At 33.4% G+C, this 22,974-nt stretch overlaps 1 protein-coding gene and 1 non-coding gene across 12 annotated transcripts in view; one reads left to right on the forward strand and one right to left on the reverse strand.

Annotated features, from left to right (window-relative positions):
• Ktn1 (kinectin 1) overlaps positions 1-22,974 on the forward strand; it is a 106,708-nt gene that overhangs the window by 15,436 nt on the left and 68,298 nt on the right. For 9 of the 11 annotated variants that reach the window (XM_078049941.1, XM_078049946.1, XM_078049947.1 and 6 more), the window contains exons 2-5: positions 5,659-5,724; positions 15,952-16,504; positions 20,088-20,225; positions 21,620-21,790. In XM_078049941.1, coding sequence (XP_077906067.1) covers positions 15,982-16,504; positions 20,088-20,225; positions 21,620-21,790 — 832 coding nt within the window. In that variant the 5' untranslated portion in view covers positions 5,659-5,724; positions 15,952-15,981. The remainder of the gene's footprint in view (positions 1-5,658; positions 5,725-15,951; positions 16,505-20,087; positions 20,226-21,619; positions 21,791-22,974) is intronic. The other 2 variants (XM_078049945.1, XM_078049942.1) reach the window with 2 other exon arrangements.
• Positions 10,387-10,457, reverse strand: Trnav-cac (transfer RNA valine (anticodon CAC)). The gene has a single exon. It is a non-coding gene; the product is annotated as a tRNA-Val (tRNA).

A 22,974-nucleotide genomic window follows, 5' to 3' on the forward strand; every position in this document is an offset into this window, starting at 1 on the left:
TCCAAGCAGTTGATTAATATATTAGTAAGGTCAGGCTAAGAATAGAGTACTTTGATATATGATTAAGTTACCTTACAACCATTAATTAGCAACTTTGGGGTATGATTGTTTAACTTTTAAAGTATTTCTCCTTTTATGCTATTATTCAGTTATGTTCAGCACTTACCTATTTTGTCCTTAATGGTACCATATTAAGTATTCTGCCAAAATCAGATATTATATAATATGCATTGGGTTTTCTTGATATAGTAACCTTTTTATTAAAAATAAGACATTGAAATGATTTCTCTTTGTAGTGATTGATTTATAACAGGTGACTTTTCATACACCTACATTTTTTTAGTTAATGGCATTGTCTTGATTTAGCCCCCTCCCCCTTAACTATTTTGGAAAAAAGCAGAAGCATTTCACGGAATTTGACATGTAGGATTGTGGCAACTATGCACTGTGTTGAAGACACTTTTTATCTTTGCAGAGTAGTAGAGCTGTTGTGTAACATGGTTTCTAAGGAAAATATCCAGCAGGAAAGCCACCAGATAGGGGCCTTTACTTGTGGCTGTATTTTAGGTTTCTCATAGTGATCACCATTCAGGCTCTTAACTCATTTCTGTTGTCTGGAAGAAGGAGTCTTTGCAGTCACAGTTTTGAAGGTATACAGTGTTTAAATTATGTTAACTTAGACCAACTTGAAGATTATGGAAATTTAGTTAGTGAAATCATAAAGACTGTGTTTTCTTGGAGTTCATTCCCTAAGGTGGTTCTTAATAAGATCATTTTTTGTCAATATTTTTTGCTTAGGTTTCTTTTTATTGGGAGTGTTGTCAAAAGAATGGAATTCAACAGGCAGAGTGATGGATACCTGTAATCCCAGATACTTGAAAGGACCATGAGTTTGAGGACAGCCTGGGCAATTTAGGGAGACACTGACTTAAAATAAGATTAAAAAGGGCTAGGGATATAGCTCAGTATTAGAACCTTTGCCTGGAAAGGTCTAGGCCATGCGTTCAGACCCTACTATCACAAAACAAACAACAGAGAGCCACTTTTTAAAATGTTTTTTATTAACACATTATAGTTATACATAACTGTAGGTTTTATTTTGACATGTTCATATGTGTATATAATATTATTTGCACCATTCCTATCCCCAGTGTTTTTTTCCCCTTTCCCTCCCTTTTGACCTGCATTCCCTTTCTCTAACCTATTAGTCTTCTTTCTGTTAATTTGTTGCTTTTTTAATAGGTGCATTATAGATATACGTAAAAGTGGGATTCATTATGATAGATTCATATATGCACATAGCATAGTTTGGTTAATTTAAATCTGTAGTGTTTCTGCATATGAGAGAAAACATGACTCTTTGAGTCTAGCATGATGTTCTCCAGTTTCATTCATTTACTGTCAAATGCTTTGATGTCATTCTTCTTTATGGCTGGGTAAAACCCCATTGTGTTATGTGTCTCATTTTCTTTATTTTTTTTGTCTGTTTCTGGAGCACCTGGGCTGGTTCCTTAACTTGGGTATTTTGAATTGCACTGCTATAAACATTGGTGTGCATGTATCACCATACTATGCTGATCTTAGTACTTTTGAATAAATACCAAGTGGGATATCTAGGTTATATGGTTGTTTCATTTTCAGGTTGAGGAATTTCCATATTGCTTCCCACGTGGTTATACCTATTTGCAGTCCCACTAACCTTTTCCCTCATATCCTTGCCAGCATTTTTAAAAATTTGTATTATTTTTTTGTTTGTGATATTGGGGATGGAACTCAGGGGTGTTCATGCCCAGCTCTTTTAAGAAAGTTAATTAAAAAAAAAAAAAGGTTGACAACAGGGTCTTGCTTAATTGCTGAGATGAGCCTTGAACTTGTGATTGTTCTGCATCTCGAGTTGTTAGGATTGCAAACATGCATCAGACGCCTAACTTTATTTGTATTCTTGATGATTGCTATTCTAACTGGTGTGAGGTGAAATTTAAGATTGCATTTCCCTGATTGCTAAGGATGTTGAGCATTTTTTTCATATATCTGTTGGCCATTTTGTTTCTACTTTAAAAAAATGTCTGTTTAATTCATTTGCCCATTTAGTGATTGGGTTATTTATGTTTTTGGTGTTAATTTTTTGCAATCTTTTTTTTTTTTGTCGTGCTGGTGATTGAAGCTAGGGCCTTGTGCATGTGAGGCAAGCACTCTACCCACTGAGCTATATCCCCAGCTCAAGTTTTTTGCATTCTTTTTATATTCCGGATATTAATCCTTTGTTGGAAGAGTAGCTGGCAAAGATTTTCTCCCATTTTGGTGGTGGCTGTCTCTTCTTACATTTAATCATTTCCCTTGCTCTGCAGAAGCTTTTAAATTTGAAACCATGTCATTTATTGATTGGGAGTCTGATTAAGAAAGTTGGTGCCTGTACCCATATGTTGTAGTGTTGATCCTGTATTTTCTTCTAAAAGTTGCAGTTGTTTCTGGTCTTTTATCTACTTTGACTTGATTTCTGTTCAGGGTGAGCAATAGGGATTTAGTTTTATTCTTCTATATATGGATAACCAATTTTCCCATCACCATTTGTTGAAGGTTATCTGCAATGTATATTTTTTACACCTTTGCCAAGAATCAGATGACTGTATCTAAGTGGTTCTTCTCTGTTTTATGTTCTGTTCCATAGATCTACATGTCTGTCCTTTTTTTTTTTTTTTTGTAAATATTTTTTTTAGTTGTCAGTAGACTTTTATTTAGTTACATGTGGTACTGAGAATTGAACCCACTGCCACACACATGCTAGGCAAGCGCTGTACCACTGAGCCACAACTCCAGCCCCTTTGTGTCTGTTTTTATGCCAATGCTATGCTGTTTTTGTTATTATAGTTCTGTAGTATAATTCCAGATTAGGTATTGATGCCTTAGTATTGCTTTAGCTGTCCTTCAGTATGAGTTTTAGAAATTTTTTTCTAACTATGAGGAATGTCAGTAGTATTTTGATGGGATTTGCATTGAATCTGTTGATTAAGTTTGGTAATATGGTCATTTTGATAATATTAAAATTCTACTTATCCAAGGACATGGAACATCTTTCCATCTTCTGATGTCATCTTTGATTTCTTTTTTTCTGTAGTTTTCATTACAAGATTCCTTGTTCAGATTTATTCCCAAGTATTTTATTTTTTTGAGGTTATTATGAATGGGATTGTTTTCCTTATTTCTTTCTCAACAGAAAGATTCATAAAGAAAGGTGTTGACTTTTGTTTGTTGATTTTGATCCTGCTAATTTGTTCAGTTTGGTTATCAGCTCTAGAAGTCTGTTGGAGATTTTTGGGTCTTATAGAATGTTGTCATTGGCAACAGGGATCATCTGACTAATTATTTTTATTGTTATTCCTTTAATTTCCTTGTCTTGCTTAATTGTTCTGGCTAGAGTTTCAAGAACTATACTGAATAGGAGTGGTAAGAGAGGACATGCTTGTCTTGTTCCTGATTTTAGAGGAAATCATTGTTTTTCTTTGTTCAGTATGATGTTGATTTTGGGTTTGTCATATATAGCCTTTATGATATTGAGGGAAGTTCCTTTATCTATAGTTTCTAAAGTGGTTTAAATGTGAATGGGTGCTGAATTTTGTTGAAGACTTTTTTCTTTTTCTTTCTTTCTTTTTCTTTCTTTTTTTTTTTTTTTTGATACCAGGAATTGAACTCAGGGGCACTTGACCCTTGAACCCCATCCCCAACCCTATTTTGTATTTTATTTAGAGATAGGGTCTCACTGAGTTCCTTAGTGCTTCACTGTTACTGTGGCTGGCCTGATCCTCCTGCCTCAGCCTCCAGAGCCACTGAGATTACAGGTGTGTGCCACCATGCCTGGCGAAGGCTTTTTCTTTTTTAAAAAATATTTTTTTAGTTGTAGTTGGACATAATACCTTTATTTTATTTTTATGTGGTGCTGAGGCTAGAAGCCAGCGCCCCACAGGTGCTAGGCAAGCGCTGTACTGCTGAGCCACAACTTCAGCCCCCTCCACCCTAGGCTTTTTCTTTTCTTTTCTTTTTAAATTTACTTTTGCATTACAATTCTTAATACACCATAATACCATAATTTATCATATTTCTGATTATATAAGGTATGTTGACACCAAATTCACAGGCTTTTTCTTTATCTATTGAAACAATCATGTGGTTTTTGTCCTTAATTACATTTATGTGGTGAATTACATTTATTGATTTGTATAAGTTAGACCAGTCCTACATCTCTGGGATGAAAACAACTTGATCATGATGTACCGTCTTCTTAATGGGTTTTTGAATATGGATTGCCAATATTTTATTAAGGGTTTTTTAATAAACTTTTTTGACATTATAAATTTCAGTGTGTCAAAATGTAAATTACACTTATTTCCAATTCATAGTAATTATATACTTCTGATTTTTTTCTGTTCTTTTGTGGCTTTAAAGACCATATGATACTAAAACATCTTGATTTTGTGGTTCATAGTACTAGTGAATACAAATAGGATTGATGTACACTGTATTTATGAAATTGCATTATGAAAGAAGGTGAAGACTTACATAAAGGACTGCCTATGCAAAATTATTTAATTCAGAAAAGTAAAACTCTTTTTTCTTCCCAAGATTATAATGGATGCAACAAACTTGACAGTGTGATGCATCTGGCACTGTGTGGGGCTCCTAGAAGATAGATGGGAAAGAACATAGATAAATAGTCACTTTAAACTTTGAGTTATATAGACTGAACCTTTTATAATAAGTGAGAAAAAGTTTTTTATTGAATGTTTTCTTAATCCATTGTTGTAGAGGTACGTTTTCATGAAATGATGACCATGTGCTTATGAATGCAAACACAGTGGCTCTTTATTTCAGTAAATCAGAATGGAAAAATTTCTTAATTTTTAGATTCTTTTTCTTTAACTTCACTGTATGGATTAATAGTCAAATAAGAGTTCATAAGTAATTTTTTGACCTATTTTAGTTGTTTAAATTGTGTGTACTTACAGCATGTTCAAGATTTTGTTTTTATTCACATTTTTGCTGTTTATATAGACTGTGTTTCTCTTTTCTTTTAAATAGCAATGATAGAAATTTGCTTGTGGAATGATATTAAAATTAAAACCAGTGTAGACTGAGAAAGTGTAGAAATTGAAATGTTGACTACAGAATAGATTATAAGGTTTTAGAAAAAATAATTAGGTTTTCAAGCATTATTTAATTGCTCTACTTGACTATAAAATGCTGTGACTTTGTACTTGGAAGCTTGTGATTGAGGAGCCAGAGAGTAGACGGGCTAGCACTCTTTATCCTGGCTTCCTATAAAGTGTATTAGGAACTAAAACAAAACAAAAACAAAAGGTCAGCAGTAATTCCTAATGTGAAAGAGTATGGGAATATTCTCACTTATAGTTTGGTTGGAAGAGGTGTACTGCTTACTTAAAAATACTACTTTTTTTAGTTTAGTATATTTCATATAAAATATTGTTTACTGACATTAACTATCAGTTTTGTTACACATAGTGACACTTCTGATAATTAAAATTTCAATATTGAGCTTGGATCTAGAATCCTATGTTATTGGTTATTGTTTCTTCAGAGATTTTATTCCGTTATCCTCTGGCTTCTATTGCTGGCTAATGTGAGTCTAATTTTATTCCTTTATAGGTAATTTTTCCTGTGTTGCTTATAAGACTTGCTTTACACCTTTTGAATTATACAGTGTTACTACAGGTATGTAAAAAAAACATTTTATTTATTCTGCCCAGATTTTGTTGTCCTTCTTGAATTGGAGATCCATAATGGCTAAGAATTTTCAACAATTTTTGAAAATTCTTAGCCATTTTCTGATCAGATATTCCCCTCCTTCTTTTCTCTCCTTGAATTCCCATTTGATTTATTGGACCTTCTTATTATATGCTTCTATTAAGGTTTCTTTCATATTTTCCCTATGTGTCCTTTTATGATGCATTGTCAGTTTTTGTCTGATCTGTCTTCCCATTTGATTATTCTTTAACTTTGTATAATTATCAGTTCTTTAGTTATAATTTATGGGTGCTTGTGTGTGTTGTGCATATGTGTTTATGTGTACACCCGTTTTGATTTTTTTTCCCCTTTTGGCAGAACTGGGGATTGAATTCAGGGCCTCATGAATGCTAGGCAGGTCTTCTACCACTAAGCTACATTCTCAACTCTTTTATTAATAATTTATTTTGAGACAGGGTTTCACTAAATTGCTAAGGCTTGTCTATAAGTCAAGATTCTCCTGCCTTATCTTCCAAGTAGCTGAGATTACAAGGATTAGCCACCACACCCAGCACATACGATACCTAATTTACTTAGTTTCTACAAGTCTTTCTAATTTTTGTTGTGTTAATGAGTGTTTTCTGATTTCTTTTACAGTTCTAATGTTCGAGAAAATTAATAATTTTTCACTTTCTGTTGTTTGGAGTTCTTGGTGAAATATTCTGTTTGTTCTTTTTTTGATTGTAAATTCACCTTCTACAAGAGTGTTTCTACAGATACTGTACTGTGCAGGCTAGACTGGATAAAAAGAATTTTTTTTTTTTTCTGGAGGAATTTTGTTTTCTTCCTAAGAGTCTTAGGCTTTCATGACCTTTTGAGTCATTTTTACATTAATATTTTTGGTAAGTGTGGGGAGTGGGTAGTCTGGATTACAAACTGTAAATGCAAATCTGGGAATCCATGGTTATGCAAGTCTTAATGGAAACTTTTTATTTGGCATTTGGAAATCTGCAGTCTTTGTGTCTTTTTTTTCCTCATTGTGTTAACATGGGGATTTACCCCACTTCAGTCTCTCCTTCACTGACTGTGGACCCCTTGCAAAGTCTCTGTTCTATGTAATTTGTATCAATTTCATTTCCTCAAGAAATTGCAGGCCAACATCCTCCTTTCTTAGCTTTAAATAGACATTAACAGTATTTCATCTTTCTCCTCCTGAACACAGGACTTCCTTTAATTTTAGAAAGCGTGCCTCCCCCCCCCCCCCCAGTACTGGAGATTAAACCTAGGGCCTCATATGTGCTAGGCAAGTGTTCTACCCTTCAGCTGCACCTCCAATCCCAAACTTGTTATTTAATTTTATTTTTTAGTGCTTTCCTTTATTTATTTATTGGTTCTTTAAAAAACTTGACTATTTTAAAGCAAACATTTATTGATTTTTTTAATGGAAATTGTTTTAGTTTGTATTGTTAGAAATAGTCTCCAAATTGATTTTTAAAAGTCATGATTTAATTTACAATTTCAAATTACATGAAGTTTGACTTTGTATTATAAAAGTAATATAAGCTCATGGTGGGAAAATGCAAATATTATGAAGGATAAAAGGTTAAAAATTACCAGAAAGAATACTCAGAAATCATCACAGAATTAATGGTTTTGCTAATTTGTTCTTCCATGAGTTTCCTGTACCTATATGGGCATGACTCTCATGTTAAAGAACTTTGTTTTTTGTATGCTATTATGTAGTTTGATATATGTGTGTGTTTACATACATACTACACACATACAAACATGTGTGTGTATATATTGTGTCTTATGTGTCATGATATACACACACACATACACACATATAAAATATAAATTTTTTTTTTGAAGCTGAATGTAGTGGTACATTCTTGTAATCTCAGCTACGTGGGAAGCTGAGGCAGGAGGATAGCAAATACAAGGCCAGACTGGGTAACTTAGGAAGAACCTATCAAAAAATAGAAAGGGCTGGGGACATAGTTAAGTGGTAGAGCACCCTGGTTTCAAAACCCAGTGCTGGAAAAAATATATATTTCAAATATGTACCCATATTATATGTGAAGCTGTATTTCAAGGTTAGTCATTTCCTTAATAGTAGGCCTAAGGATTATAAAGGTGCATTACAAACAGTGAACATAGAGTAAGTAAGTCTCTGTATTTGTGTGATTGTGTCTATGGTATAAACTACCAGGAAAGAAATTTTCTCTGAAGAGGATGCACGGTTTTTATGTTTTTATTGAGGCTTTTCCAAATTTCTCTTGTATTGTACTAGTTAATACTCAAACTAAATGATAAAAGCATTATTTTTCATATTCTCTAGCTCATGCTTTTAAATATATGGTGAAGAGAGATAAATTTACAAACATGTAATTTTTTTATACCTTTATTTTTATGTGGTGCTAAGGATCATATCCAGTGCCTCATGTGCACCAGGTGTGTGCTCTACCACTGAACCCCAGCCCTACAAACATGGAATTTTTAAAGATGTCTTTATCGAAGTATAATTGGCATACATATAATTTTTCATATGTTTGAAGTGTACAATATGTGTTCTTCTGTGTATACTGGTGAAATGATCATGATCCTCCAGGAACTGAACATATGCATTACCTCCAAAATTTCTGGTTCCTGCCCTTAATAGCTTAAGTGAAAAGAAGGCACATACTGTTTTACTTTGCATATCTTTAATGTTACTGAGGTTGCGTTTCTAAAAAAAAAAAAATACAATGAATATCCTCCCCCCACCAACCTTCTAAATATGTCCTCTCATTCATTTTTCTCAAATTTTAAGTGGTATTTGTAAGTCAAGGCAGCCAGACCTTTACAATTTAAGGAAAAAAAAACTATTTACTTTGTTTACATACTATATATATTAATATTGTTTTACTTTGTAAATATTGTAAAATTACAGGTTTTTTGTGTTTAGTCACTTTATTTTTTTCCCTGTAAGCCTTTATATATCGTTTTCTCATCAGATTTGCCAGTCTTTTTCTTCATGTCTCTGGCTTTTATGTGAAACATAGAAAAGCCTTTTACAAAATAGATTTAAAAAAAAATGCCCATGTGTTTTGCTCTGGTTCTTTCATGATTTAACCTTTTAAACCTTGATCCATATATAATTGAGATGTAAGGACTTAATTTCTTTCTAAAATGGCTATCATTTGTGCCACTACTACTAACATTAAATATATATATCTACCTATATTTATTTACCTATTGATTTAAAATGGTATTTTGATGATATACTGAACTTTTCATACATATTTGGGGTATTTCTGTTGCATTTATTTGGCTGTTCTTGGGCAGTGTTTGTAAACTTTTGTTTCATAAGCAAAGTTTTTTTTAGTAGCTGCCCTAGGGTCATTTTAGGTTATATTTTACATCTTTGTCTTTGAGGTTGGTAAATTATATTTTAAGTATGAGGTCTTTCTGGGGTTTGGCAAGAAAAATAAAACATTTGACTAGTACTTTTCATTGTTAAGTGACCTAAGGTTATGTACTAGTCAAACTTCCTAAGGAACAGCGAATACTTAAATGACAGATTTCAAAGTGTAGGTATTTTTGTTTTCTAATAAATTTAATTGAGCACAAGTGTCAGTTGTTAGGATGACCTTACGATAGTAGGATTGAATATATTTGATAAGATTAGAGAGAAGACCACAGGGAGTCATCTCAGATTTTGGATTAAAAGTATGAAGAACTTGTCTAAAGAGGGTCTTTATGAGATGTTCATCCCTGGTTTTCAAGTATAGGCTGACTGACCATTTATCTGGGTTCAGTCTCTGAGTGTCTAATTGTATTAGATGGTCTTTTCCAACCTAACAATCTTGTAAAAAGAAAAGGTAGGTCAAGATCATAGATTTTTAGGGGGAAAATATATTTCCATACATAGTATAGTTGTTTTATAGTTACATTATTGCAATGAATTTCATGTTCTAATGTTAACTTTTGAATAGTTTTGATGACTTCATGTTTGTCTTTGGAAACCAATTTTGTATATTGATTTGAAAAGACTTAAGTATTTAAAAAAATTATTAGAGGCTGGAATGTAGGTTAGTGGTAGAGTGCTTGCCTAGTGGTAGAGTGCTTGCCTAGCATGCTCAAGGCCCTGGGTTCCAACCCCTAGCATTGGGGGTAAAAAAGTTATGAACTATCCAATTCCTTTTCAGTTTCTTAGAGAAGTTGTTTGAGCTGACTTAGCTATTTTCATATTAAAGGAAAAATGTAAATTCGATTTTAATAGAAATTTCAAGTTTTGTGGCATGAGACCTAATGGAGAAATTAAATTTCATTGTTTACTTCATATGTAGTAGCAGTATTTCAGAATGGATACTGCTGAAATAACTTAGGGGTATATTAATAAGATGTGAGTTATATAAATAACTATGTTACAATTGCACTACATCTTTGAGATTTCATTGTAGTCTGTAAAGTTAATTTTAGAAAAGATATTGTAAATGGAGTTCCCATGTGTTTGATTTACTAGATTATTTTGTTTTTTGGTTGCTTTGAATCTTTTCTCCTGTTACTTTAAAAGATGATTTTATTGTGCATTCCAGGGAAACTATATTTTTGTCAGAGTAACTGACTTAGGAGGATATGAATTTAGATAAGTTTTTGTATTTTTTTTGGTGATGCTGGGGATTGAACCCAGGGCCTTGTGCATGTGAGGCAAGCACTCTACCAACTGAGCTATGTCCCCAGCCCTGAGTTTTTGTATTTTGATGGCCCTTTTAGGAAGTGGTTAGTCTTATTTTTATATTGTGTTATTCATCTTTTTCTTATTGATTTGTAGGAACAAGTTTGTTTTAAAATGCTTACTAAAAATAATATATACTTATAAACATTTAAACATGTAGAACTGTATAAGAGGAATAAATCCAGCTATTTAGCTGTATACTTTTTCATAATTATGTATAGAACTTTATCTGGATGTTTTTATTTGATCTGAATGATTCAAACTTTTCTCTACTGACATGAAATACTCACAATAAATTAAATTTTGTATATATTTGCATTTGGTTTCATTTTTGAATTTTTTTCTCTTTATCACACTGCAGTATATTGCAGCCTTTCTATTTGTTAAGATGATTTGCTAGCTCATAAAATTTTTCGTATGTGCTCTGGAATCATAAAACTAGCTGTAGACATGTTACTTGAATTGGAAGAGGAGGGGACCACATCAAAGCTTGTGTTAGTTTTGTTGTTGTTGTTCTGGTTTACAGATAGCAAGTACTTCCCTTCTAAACTAAATCACAAATTTATTTAAGGTAAGCATATGTATTTGTGAACACTGATAAACATCTTGTTCAAATTTTAAAATTTAAGTGGAGAATACAAATGAAGGACTATGGATATAGCTCAGTGACAGACTGCATTGATTTGATTTATTCTTTTCAGATATATCTGAACCATTGAAGTCCTTTTAATTGGTCTCTCTGAACCTGCTTGTGACCAATTTGTTGGGTTTAAATTTTTTTTTTTTTTTGGTATTGGAGATAGAACTCAGGGACACTCAACCACTAAGCCACATCCCCAGTCCTATTTTGTATTTTATTTAGACGGGGTCTCACTGAGTTGCTTAGCCTTGCCATTGCCGAGGCTTTGAACTCACGATCCTCCTGTCTCAGCCTCCAGAGCAGCTGGGATTACAGGCGTGTGCCACCATACCTGGCATATGAATGTTTTTAAATTTTGATTGTTTTTTTGTTTGTAGAATCCTAATTCAAATCTACCTAGTCATTTTTTTTAAAAAAAAAAATTTTTTTAGTTGTAGATGGACACAATTCCTTTATTTTATTTATTTATTTTTATGTGGTGCTTAGGATCGAACCCAGTGCCTCACACATGCTAGGCAAGTGCTCTACCACTGAGCCACAACTTCATCTCTGCCTAGTCACTTTTAATAGTTTTAGTTCTTTCCTCATTTTTCCAATTCCCTTTTATTTGTATTGTAACCTGTATTTGTAAATTGCAATCTCTTAAGTCTTTACAGACTCTAAATCTTTAATTCTTTAGCTTGTTTCTGCTGCCTTTTGCTCATAGTGACTTATCACATGTTCTTTCATTTGAGTCATGGACTCATATCTGCATCATAGTATTTGAAAATCTTGAACTTGGCTTGAGTGAAGATTCCACTAAAGAGGATATGCTTTTGCTTCTCCCTTTTCTTGGGCCCACTTAAATTTTTTGGTTTGGCATTTCCAAGATCATGCAAATAGCTTGGGCTGTAAAGCTATGTAAGAAACCTGTATATTTTAATTTTTAGGGAATGCCATGGATGAAGGCACAATTGGAACTACAAGCCAAGACTTTTGATGTCCATTTTAGTGTATTGTTATAATATTATTCACCATTCTTAAAATAATTTACTTTTTTTTAAGGACATATCTGGAGTATATATAACATGCTTACTTTATTTGATGACTAGTAACTACACAATATTTAATTTTTAAATTTTAGTTTATATTAATAATAAGCAGATTTTTATGCCTTCAGAGAAGTTTATAAAATTTAACTCAGTGACATTGCTCAGTTTTTGTAAGAGCAAGCATAAGTTATATAGAAGGATGAGTAAATAGAATTTTAAACTTGTTGATTAGCATTCATAGTACATAACTCTGAGATGAGAACTTCAATATTGTTTTGCTGCAGATTAATGCCAGGCTTTGTGCATGCTGGGTAAGTGCTCTACCACTGAGCTACATCTCCAGTCCTTGAATTTAATTTAATTTAATTTTGTGTATGTGTGTGTGTGTGTGTGTTTGTTTATTTTTTAATGTGGCGCTGGGGATTGAACTTGGGGCCTAGTGCATGCTGGGCAAGCACTCTACTATTGAGGTACCCGTCCCCAGACCCTCTACATACTATTAATTTATTATCTTTTGAATTCTTTACAGAGAATGCAGTGATGAAAACTCCCATTCTTGTTCTAGAGCAGGGCTTTTAACCTGGGGTTTGTGCATACACTTCTGAGAGTCCAGAAACTTGAAATTAATTATAAATATTAATGAGTACATATGCCTATCTTTGAGAAAGAGGATTGGTATCTTTAAACCATTTCTAGAAGGATTTGTGTCTGAATAAAAAATGAAAAAGACTGATATGAAATGTGGTTTCAGAGTAGTTTGGACTTGATTTCTTATGATCCCATGGATATATCAGTCCTGATTGACTTGACAGAGAAATTTTCTTCAACACCATTGGCTGTTTATTACATTCAGATTGGACTCTTTTATGTGATTAGGTTAGGGCATCTGATAATATGGGAAAAGCAAATATTGGTGATTTGTGCCAATTCTCAATTCAAAACATGAACCTCTGCCTGTCTGTGTTATCAACTCAACATACATTTATTGAATTATATATGGTGGACTTAGAAAAAAAAAAACTGGGGCCTATCACCTAGAGCTAAATTAACTTTCTTTTAGCCTCTTTCCCCTTTATTTTTTCATTGCCCCCCACCTTAAATCTTTCCATTTTGCTCCCCACTCACTTCCTGTGTATTTTATTCCTAATCCCCTTTTGCCTCCTCATTGTTGCCTATGGGTATAATGTAAATTTGAAGTATATTAATTGCTTTGTAAAAGCATTATTCACTTAGCATTCATTTTTATTCACCTTTAGTTATTTGAACTTATTATATGTAACATGTTTTGATCATAAAATAAAATTTTGAGTTTGGCTTTTTAGTAGAATTGCTTTGAACAAATAGCTTTAGTATTTATAGTTGTAATAGCTGTACTTCGAGTTAATTATGATGCTGGATGTTTTATGTCTCCAGTTTATATAATGTTGCTATGTATATCTTTACGCTTTTTATTGGAAATACATTTCATTGGATGAAGAATCAGGATTATTGTTTTAAATTAATGGAAACATTGCCTCAATTCTTAATGTTTTTGGCATTCTGGTTAGGCTCTTCTAGTTGCAGAATGAATCCCAAGTGAGCTCAAGTGAAAGGGAATTGAATTATATGAAAGGAATCCCATGAAAATCTAAAGACAGGAAACATGATTCCTTCAGTTCTGTGTGGGACCTGGAAAAGGAATCTAGAAAGTCGTCAGAATCTTTGAAGAAAAAATGTTTCAGACTTCTTGGGGTTTTATGTTGTCAGTCTCCCTGAACATTTGCTTCTTTTCCTTTCTGTACAGGAAGACATGCTCTGCTTGAACATAAATTCACTTTCTTAAGCCTTAGGTTTGTATAGGACTGTAGCTTGCTTCATCAGGGCTTTCCGATTTTGACTTGACCTCTTCTCTCTCCCCTTCCTGCCACCACCACATCCTAGTCCTATTTCTCTTCTTCCTTCACTACCACCTGCTGTTGCTGCTGCTTCTAAAGCTGTTGCTTCTTCAGGGTTTGTGTCTCCCTTAGCCTCTTTTCATCCCCAAACAGAAATTTTAAATGTGTTCCAACTCAATGGTTTGTCTTCTTTCCCAAACTCTCCCACCAAGTGAACAGGTTTTCTATACTATGGATGCTATACTTAAAACAAAAGCAACCCCCGCCCCCCACTCCACCCTAAACCTCTGCTTTTTATAAACAGGCACAGTAAAAGGTGTCTAATAATTTAGAAATAGTTCATGTTAACATGAAGTTATCAGGGAGGAACAATTCTGTTAGGTTTCTTTTGCTATGTTGGTGATTTCTTATTCCCTTCAACTTGTTAAAATCTTAGTTGAGGGTTGTATAAATGTTATTTTAAAAATTGCTTATGAAAATGGGAAATGTTAAATGTCATTTCAGTCATCAAGATTTATAGTGCCTGTTGAACAAGCTACTTTATCCTTAGGTTCCATTTTCATCTCTTTGCAGACTTGGGTCATTGCTGGTGAAACTTGAATTAAGCCTTATATTCAATAAACTTAGATTTATTCAACTTAAAAGCATGTTTTCTAGGGTTCAAAATAATTCTTAGGATTAGTGACTCTTCTGCTTAGGTGGAATTGGTTTCTTTTTCTAATCTTGTTTTTAACTTTTAAGACTGATAACTTAAACTTCAAGAATTCTCAGATTTGTACATTAAATATGCAAAAGCTAACTTGCTTTATTCCTAAGCATGTCCTGGGGTTTAATTACATCTGCATTTATACATCTTGCCTTTTTCGGTAACTTATTTTAGAGGACATAAGAATTCAAGCCACCTTTATGTGGCTTTATATATATACTTAGAAGAATATTGAGATTTAGAACCTGAACATTAGTATCATTTTTATATTGAGATGTAATTTTAGCAAAAACTACTGCTCAGGTCAGGAATGTGATATCTATTCGAGGTAGATATGACCAGGTAGTCAGATCATATCTGTTTTCTTTCCTGTAGCTATTTGGTTAATGTAAAATTAGGGCTTATGCACTACCAATGAGGGCCAGCCCTTTTCTTTTTAGCATTTGGGTAGGCTATTGGTGACGAAGTCTTGCTTTTGCAGTATAACTTGTTTTATGCAGAAAGGGGTGTCTTGAATTAGGGAAACATTTACTTTGTCATGTATTTTATTGTCAAAGCCACAACCTAACATTTTGATATTATTATAATTCCATATTCTTGATGTATTCCACCACAACATGAGTCTATTAGTAACAGAATAAACAGAATAAAGATGCTAGTAGTTACTGAGTGGTCTTAAATCTACAAATAAAGGTGTGAACTACCTGTATTTTTTTTCCATTAAAAGCAAAATACTTTCAATGAATATCAAGTGTTGGTAATAATTGACACCCTGTCCCCGCTTCTCATATACATCATTATACAACAAAAGGAAAAACGATAAATACTAAAACGTATCAAAAGTGGGGCTTAGAGTGTAATACAGTTATAGAGCACATACCTAAGAACAGGAGGCTCTGGGTTGAATCCTTAGCATCACAAACAACCCCTCCCCCAACAAATATAAAATGATATTTGGGAGGAAAAACATTTCAGTTTCCTCCCAGTAGGATCTTTTCACATGGTTAACAAATGCAAGAATGTGCTTTAAATACTCTAAAATTTTTAGGTACCTCACATTTTCTTTTTAGTTTGAATTGTAGTTGGCAGAGTAATCAAGTACATGATTTAAATAACTAACTTGTTTACATTGTTTAGATTTATAGATCAGGTTAGATCTGAAATGCCATTTGAAAGATCAAGGGTTTTGTAAATTTAATTTTTTATGAGACTGACTGAGGTTGTTTTTGTTTTTGTCCATTTAGGTTTTATAGGTTCACATTAATAAAAGCACCATGGAGTTTTATGAGTCAACATATTTTATTGTCCTTATTCCTTCAATAGTTATTACTGTAATTTTCCTCTTCTTCTGGCTTTTCATGAAAGAAACATTATATGATGAAGTTCTTGCAAAACAGAAAAGAGAACAAAAACTTATTCCTACAAAAACAGATAAAAAGAAGGCAGAAAAGAAAAAAAACAAAAAGAAAGAAATCCAGAATGGAAACCTCCATGAATCTGATTCAGAAAGTGTACCTCGAGACTTTAAATTATCTGATGCTTTGGCTGTAGAAGATGAGCAAGTTGTACCTGTTCCATTGAATGTGGTTGAAACTTCAAGTAGTGTTAGAGAAAGAAAAAAGAAGGAAAAGAAACAAAAACCTTTACTTGAAGAGCAAGTCATCAAAGAAAGTGATGTATCAAAGGTGCCTGGCAAAAAAGTAGAACCTGTCCCAGTTACAAAACAACCCACCCTGCCCTCCGAAGCAACTTCCTCAAAGAAGAAACCAGGGCAGAAGAAGTCTAAAAATGGAAGCGGTATTGTAATATATTTAACTTCATTGCATGTTTGTAGTTAGATGAACCCAAGATTATTCTTTTTACTGTGTGTTTGCCTTCATTAACATTAATTGCTATTAGAAATTACTGTTGATCATAAAATAACATTTTAAAATTCTTATGGAAAGACCTTTAATGACAATTTTGTAAATCTGACTTTGTTTTTTTTTGTTAAACCACTAAGGGCTTATAATTATCAGGAGTTAGAAATGTTTACATTTGTTTTAACCAACTCTTTGTAATCAGTGTGGTAAGAATTAAGGATGAAAAGATTAGCTTTGATCATATATACATTTATCATATATCTGTTTTATGCTATGTATTATACTAGGTACTGGGGCTACAGAGGTGAATAGTGCATTTTCCAGGTAGTCACATGCTAGCTGTTAATACAAACATAAATAGGTTATTATAATATAAAAAGTTTATTATGCTAATCTAAGTCTAAACTAATGTAGAAATTCTACGGAAGACCACTTAGAGCAAGTTTTGAAGTTTGAATAAGTGCTAGCTAGGATTTTATTTTATTTTTTGGGCAGGGGGTGGATAGGAAGGGGTAAAATATGGTTATTAATAGGTATGTTCAGTTGTTCATATCCATGTATTCTATATCCTTAGATTCAATCAACTGTGGATTGAAAATATTGGAAAAAAATTGTATCTGTACAAACTTTTTTCCTTGCCATAAGAATATTCCCTAAATAATTCAATATTGTAACAATAGTTTATAGCATTTGTATTATATTAGGTATTCTTCATAATCTAGAGAAGATTTAAACCTATATGGGAGAATGTGCATAGGTGATATATTAATACTATGTTGTATTATATAAGGGACTTTAGCTTTTACAGATTTTGGTTTTGGGCCAGGGGTTCTTAAACCTGTCCCCCAAGGATATCAAGGAATATTGGTTTTATTGGACTTTAAGTATTTGCTTGCTAGCTATGACCAACCATGGTACTAGAGAAATACTATATCTTTTTAGTGAGGGGAGAAGGACATGCAAACCAGTAACAAAATGTGTTTTATAAAGGAGATATATAGAAGAAATACAGAGGCCAAAGCAATTTATGCAGAGGCCAAAGTTACTTATGGGTAGTAGAGGAGGGTTAGTCTTCAGAAAGGAGGCAGTGTTTAGCTGAGTCCTCAGTACTGCAGTCACTTCACTAAGAAATAGTGGGTTTTATACCCCATTGACAGAATTATCATGTGTAAAATCACAGAGGTAGGGAACAAAGCTGAAAAGATAGCAGTAACTAGATCATGATGGTTTTTGTATACTGTCCCAGAAGCTGAAACTTTTTAGGGTAGGTATTGCTGAAGATTTTTAAGCAGGTTAATTACATGGTCAGATTTATATTTTAGAAAGATCTCTTTGGCAGAGTATGAGGACAGATTTCATGGGGCAGTTATTTGATGTGGGCAAACTAATTAAGAGGCTGTACCTTTCCAACGTTAACATGTCAGCTGTGATAGAAGAGATAGAAATTAGAGAGGTATACAAAGAAAGAATGATATGACCAAATACATTATATGTGTTGGCAGATAAAGGAGAAGACAGGATCAAAGCTGATATCCAAGTTCTGAGTTAGCCCAGGGTAGGCAAACTGTAACTGTAGGTTGAATATGGTCCTCTTCCTATTTTGTTGTGGTCTATGAGTCAAGAGTAGTTTTTACATTTTTTTCCTTTTGTGATGGTGGGACTTGAACCCAGGGCCTCATGCGTGTTAGGTAAGTACTCAACCACTGAGCTACCAGTCTTAGGTTTTACATTTTAAATGGTAGGGAAAAAAATCAAAAGAACAGTCAAAAGAGAAATGTAGAAATTATGAGTCAAATACTAGTGTTCATACAGTTTTGTTTGTTTTTTTTGACACAGCCATTCATTCACTTACATACATCTGTGACTAGCTTTCATGCTGTGATGGCAGACTTGAATACTTGTGACAAAATCTGAATGAACTGCTGTAACACCTAAAGTATTTACTATCTGGCCCTTGACAGAAAAAAATTTTCCATCCTCTTATGGATACATGGTTATTAGCACTAAGATAGGGAATATTGGAGACATGGGGTGTGAATGGAAAGGAGAATGCTTTTAGTTTGTGGTTCAAGTGCAAATGTTGGCTAGTAAATGTTGGTGTGTAAGGCTATACAATACATTCAGAAGGCTTGAGCTTGAAGGTAATAGTTGAAGTCATCGATATAGATAAAATCATCAGGGGAAGTGTTTAAATTGAAGGTATTGAGAAGCAGTTCACAAAGGAGACTGTAAAGGAATATTATGAGTGGAATAATAATTTTGGGTGCTTTAGGAGAGAATTTTTTTTAATTGTAGTAAAATATGTAGAGTATAAATTCTGCCATTTTAGCCATTTTTAAGTTTTCAGTTTTGTAGTGTTAAGTAGATTCACATTTTGTCTAATCACCACCACCAGTCATCTTCTAGAACTCTTTCTTCTTCTCCAGTTGAGGCTCTTTACCCATTTAACATAATTCCTTACTTTGCCCACTCTGGAAGCTACCATTCTACCATCTATGAGTCCTTAGAAAGCTCAGGTTATTGGAAAGTTGTCTTTTTGTGATCGGCTTATTTCACTTAGTATAATGGAAAGGAATTATAAAAAAAAGTGAAGACTGCTGCAGGCTGCAGGGCGGGGCCACGTGAGCCTTAGCTCCGCTCCTGCCCGCTGCTGTTTTTACCTGCCGCCTTCCTGCTGGGCGCTTCCGCGGGTCGCTGTCAGTGCACGCCGGCTTGCGATCCTGCAACCCCGCTGAGCACAAAAACACAAGCCAGTCAAACTGAAACAAAGTTTTATTTTGTGAGAGGCCGTGTGCGTCCCCCTAACAAGCCGGTCCGCACACAACGTGTGTCTCTACCGGACACGAGAGGGGGGGGCTCCACTTCCCCCGGAACACCCTCCTACCATCCTTCCCCAACCAATGGGAACTCTCCGGGAGTCTTGTAACTTGAGTTCCCAAATGGGCCTAGGTGAACAGTAGGAGTCCAATTTCCATATGAATGTAATACTTTTGCAGTGGCTCCTAGCAGAAGACATTAGAATGAAATGTTAAAGAGTAATCAAAGAAGGACTAACGGTTATTATATGTAGACTATGGCATTTGGGACACTGCGTACTTCAGTTAATCCTTTCATGGAATGGAAGAACTAAAAACCAGGGTGCAATTTGTTGGAAAATGATTGGAAGAAAAGGAAGTATATACTATTTTGTCAATATAAAAGGGAATGGGTGTAGGAGGCTGGAAGTTACAGTGGTGGTATGGATTTTATATTTTAAAATGATAGAGACCTGACTATGCCACAGGCTGTTTGGGAATGGTGCTAGAATGGGGTGTACAAGAAGAGGCAAGTACATAAAGAGCTGATGTAGTGGAGTAAAAATGCTGGAATGAAAAAATGGTGAGAGCATTAAAATTGTTATTGCATTTAAGATTTTGGTGGTGAAATTTTCTAGAAATTATTCATTAATGATTGCATTGTCTGTGACATGGTCATTGTTTGCTGTGATAATTTTTAAAATTTTTTTCTGTTTGATAAAGATGATCAGGACAAAAAGGTGGAAACTCTCATGGCACCATCAAAAAAGCAAGAAGTATTACCCTTCCATCAAGAGACTAAACAGGAAAGTGGATCAGGAAAGAAGAAGGCTTCATCAAAGAAGCAGAAGACAGACAATGGTAAAAATATGTAGATATATATATTATAAAGTATGCTAATTCTAGAGAAGTACTTCAGGACAGGGACCCTGAAGACCTCATGCTCTTTATCCCAGTATATCATATGCTATAACAAATGTAATTCTAACACAAGTCTGAAATTCTCTGGCCTCGTGGCTTTGCAATGCTTGGATAGATGGGCCTATTACAAGTTTATGATGAAAAATTTATCTGAAATTTAAAAAGTGAAGTATTTGTAAATGTTCTCATTCTTGGTTTTGAAAAATAATAGCATATAAACTATAGACAAAAAATATTCCTGAAATATTGCTGTGTTTTTGTACTTTTTAATATCACTTAAGATAATGGTTGAAGACATTTGTTAGTTCTGGCATTACCTTATGTTGCCTATTTCCTAAACAAAATTTGGTGTATATATGGAAAGCATAAAATTAAAAGTGACAGAGCAATCTTAAGGTTTCTGAAAATTTCAGGGAAAACTTGGCTATTAAATGTATATAGATTAAACAACAGGAATTGCCAAATAATATTAGGCTGTGGTATCAACTAGTACTAGAAAATAGTAAATTTGAAATGGAAGAGATGAAATTCTATTTGCATTAAAATTATGACATCTCAAATAACAGGTAAAAGAGAAATTTTACCTAAATATATTTGATAAAATTAAACATGATCAATTTTAAATAATAAAAAGGAATTACATGTGCATGAAAGATTTTTTTTTTTTTTCCCAGAGGAAGGAATATAAAAATTTCTATCTGGGTGTGGAAATTTGTATCTCTATTAGATAGATGTCAGGCTAAATAATTAAACTCTTATTCCTCACATTAAATAAGAACAAAATAAGGAGGCTTCCTTCCTTCATTTTTAATGTTATTCTGGAAGTTTTGGGCAAGTGTTGTTAAGATGTATTATGGAAATCAGAATAGCTATTAGAATTGAGAAGCTATATGCAACAATGACAATGAGTTTTGAACTTAACATGTGAAAGTAATTTAATTAAAATTATCAATTGGAATAAGAATTCAGTAAATTATTAGCATGAATAAAATTTAGTAGTTTTTCATGAGCACTAATTAAATGAGAATAGGTTCTTATGTTAGAAAAGACAAATGAGAACTAAGAGTGTCTAAGAAATATTAGATGCTATTGGAGGTATACTGTCCATTTTAGAATATTTAAGTGTTGTTCTATAAAACAAGACTATTTTATTGTAAGTATATTGATTGATGCAATTAGTGTTTTACTTATGATTTTAAACCAAATTGAGCTAATATTAGAGATTTGAAAACAAATAAGATTTATCATTGAATTTAAGTGTGTTTCCATGTTGCTTAATCATTTTTTTTAAAAAAACCCAAAATAATTATGATTTTATTGAACTTAAATTACAGTCTTGGTAGATGAACCCCTTATTCATGCAACTACTTATATTCCTTTGATGGATAATGCTAACTCAAATCTTGTGGTAGATAAGAGAGAAGTTATTGATCTGATTAAATCTGACCAAGTAGAAGGAATCCAGAAATCTGGGACAAAAAAGTTGAAGATTGAAACTGACAAAGGTAATATCCACATTGTCAATAATTAGTTACATTGTACTATTATATTTTTGAGTCATCATGGAGTCAAGTTCATATTCTCACAGAATCAGTGCATTGCAAAAGACTAATAGAACTCTTGCAGTAAAAAACCTGTTGGTAGTCTCTAATCTGTCCTTCCCAATGTTGTAGGCCTGGACACTGGAATTTGACTTGCTCAACATTCCACAGCTATTTTGCTATATGGTGACCTATTATTCCTTGCTACTATTATCTTCTGTGAGATATTGAGGCTAATTTATTTATTTATTTCTAAATATTTTGGTTTTAGTTGTGGTTAGACACAAAACCTTTATTTTATTTATTTATTTTTATGTGGTGCTGAGGATCGAACTCAGCGCCTCACACATGCTAGTTGAGCGCTCTACCACTGAGCCACAACCTAGCCCCGAGGCTAATTTATAACTGCCTTTTTTCTTTTTTTTTCAAATAGATTATTTTTTAGAGCAGTTTTAGGTTCACAGCAAAATTGAGTAGAAAGTAGAGTTTCTGTGTTCTCCCTTCACCCCACACATGCTCACAACCACTTTTTAAAAGTTGCAGTATGATTTCAGCAACAGAAAAAGAGGCAACACTTCCAAACTCATTCTATGAGACCAATATCACCCTGCTTCCAAAACCAGGCAAAGACACATTAAGAAAAAGAAAACTTCAGACTAGTATCTCTAATGAACATAGGTGCAAAAATTCTCAATAAAATTATGGCAAGTCGAATACAAAAACATATCAAAAAGATCGTGCACCATGATCAAGTGGGATTCATCCTAGGGATGCAAGGTTGGTTCAACATATGGAAATCAATAAATGTAATTCATCACATCAGTAGACTCAAAGATAAGAATCATGATCATCTCAGTAGATGCAGAAAAAGCATTTGACAAAATACAGCACCACTTTATGTTCAAAACACTAGAAAAATTAGGGATAACAGGAACATATATCAACATCATAAAGGCTGTCTATGTTAAGCCTCAGGCCAACATCTGTTTTTCTAAATGGAGAAAAATTGAAGGTATTCCCTCTAAAAACTGGAACAAGACAGGGATGTCCTCTTTCATCACTTCTGTTTAACATTTCTTGAAACACTGGCCAGAGCAATTGAAGAAAGAAATTAAAGGGATACACATAGGAAAAGAAGAACTCAAATT

Source organism: Ictidomys tridecemlineatus, chromosome 5 (assembly GCF_052094955.1).
Source record: "Ictidomys tridecemlineatus isolate mIctTri1 chromosome 5, mIctTri1.hap1, whole genome shotgun sequence".
NCBI classification, from domain to species: Eukaryota; Metazoa; Chordata; class Mammalia; order Rodentia; family Sciuridae; genus Ictidomys; species Ictidomys tridecemlineatus.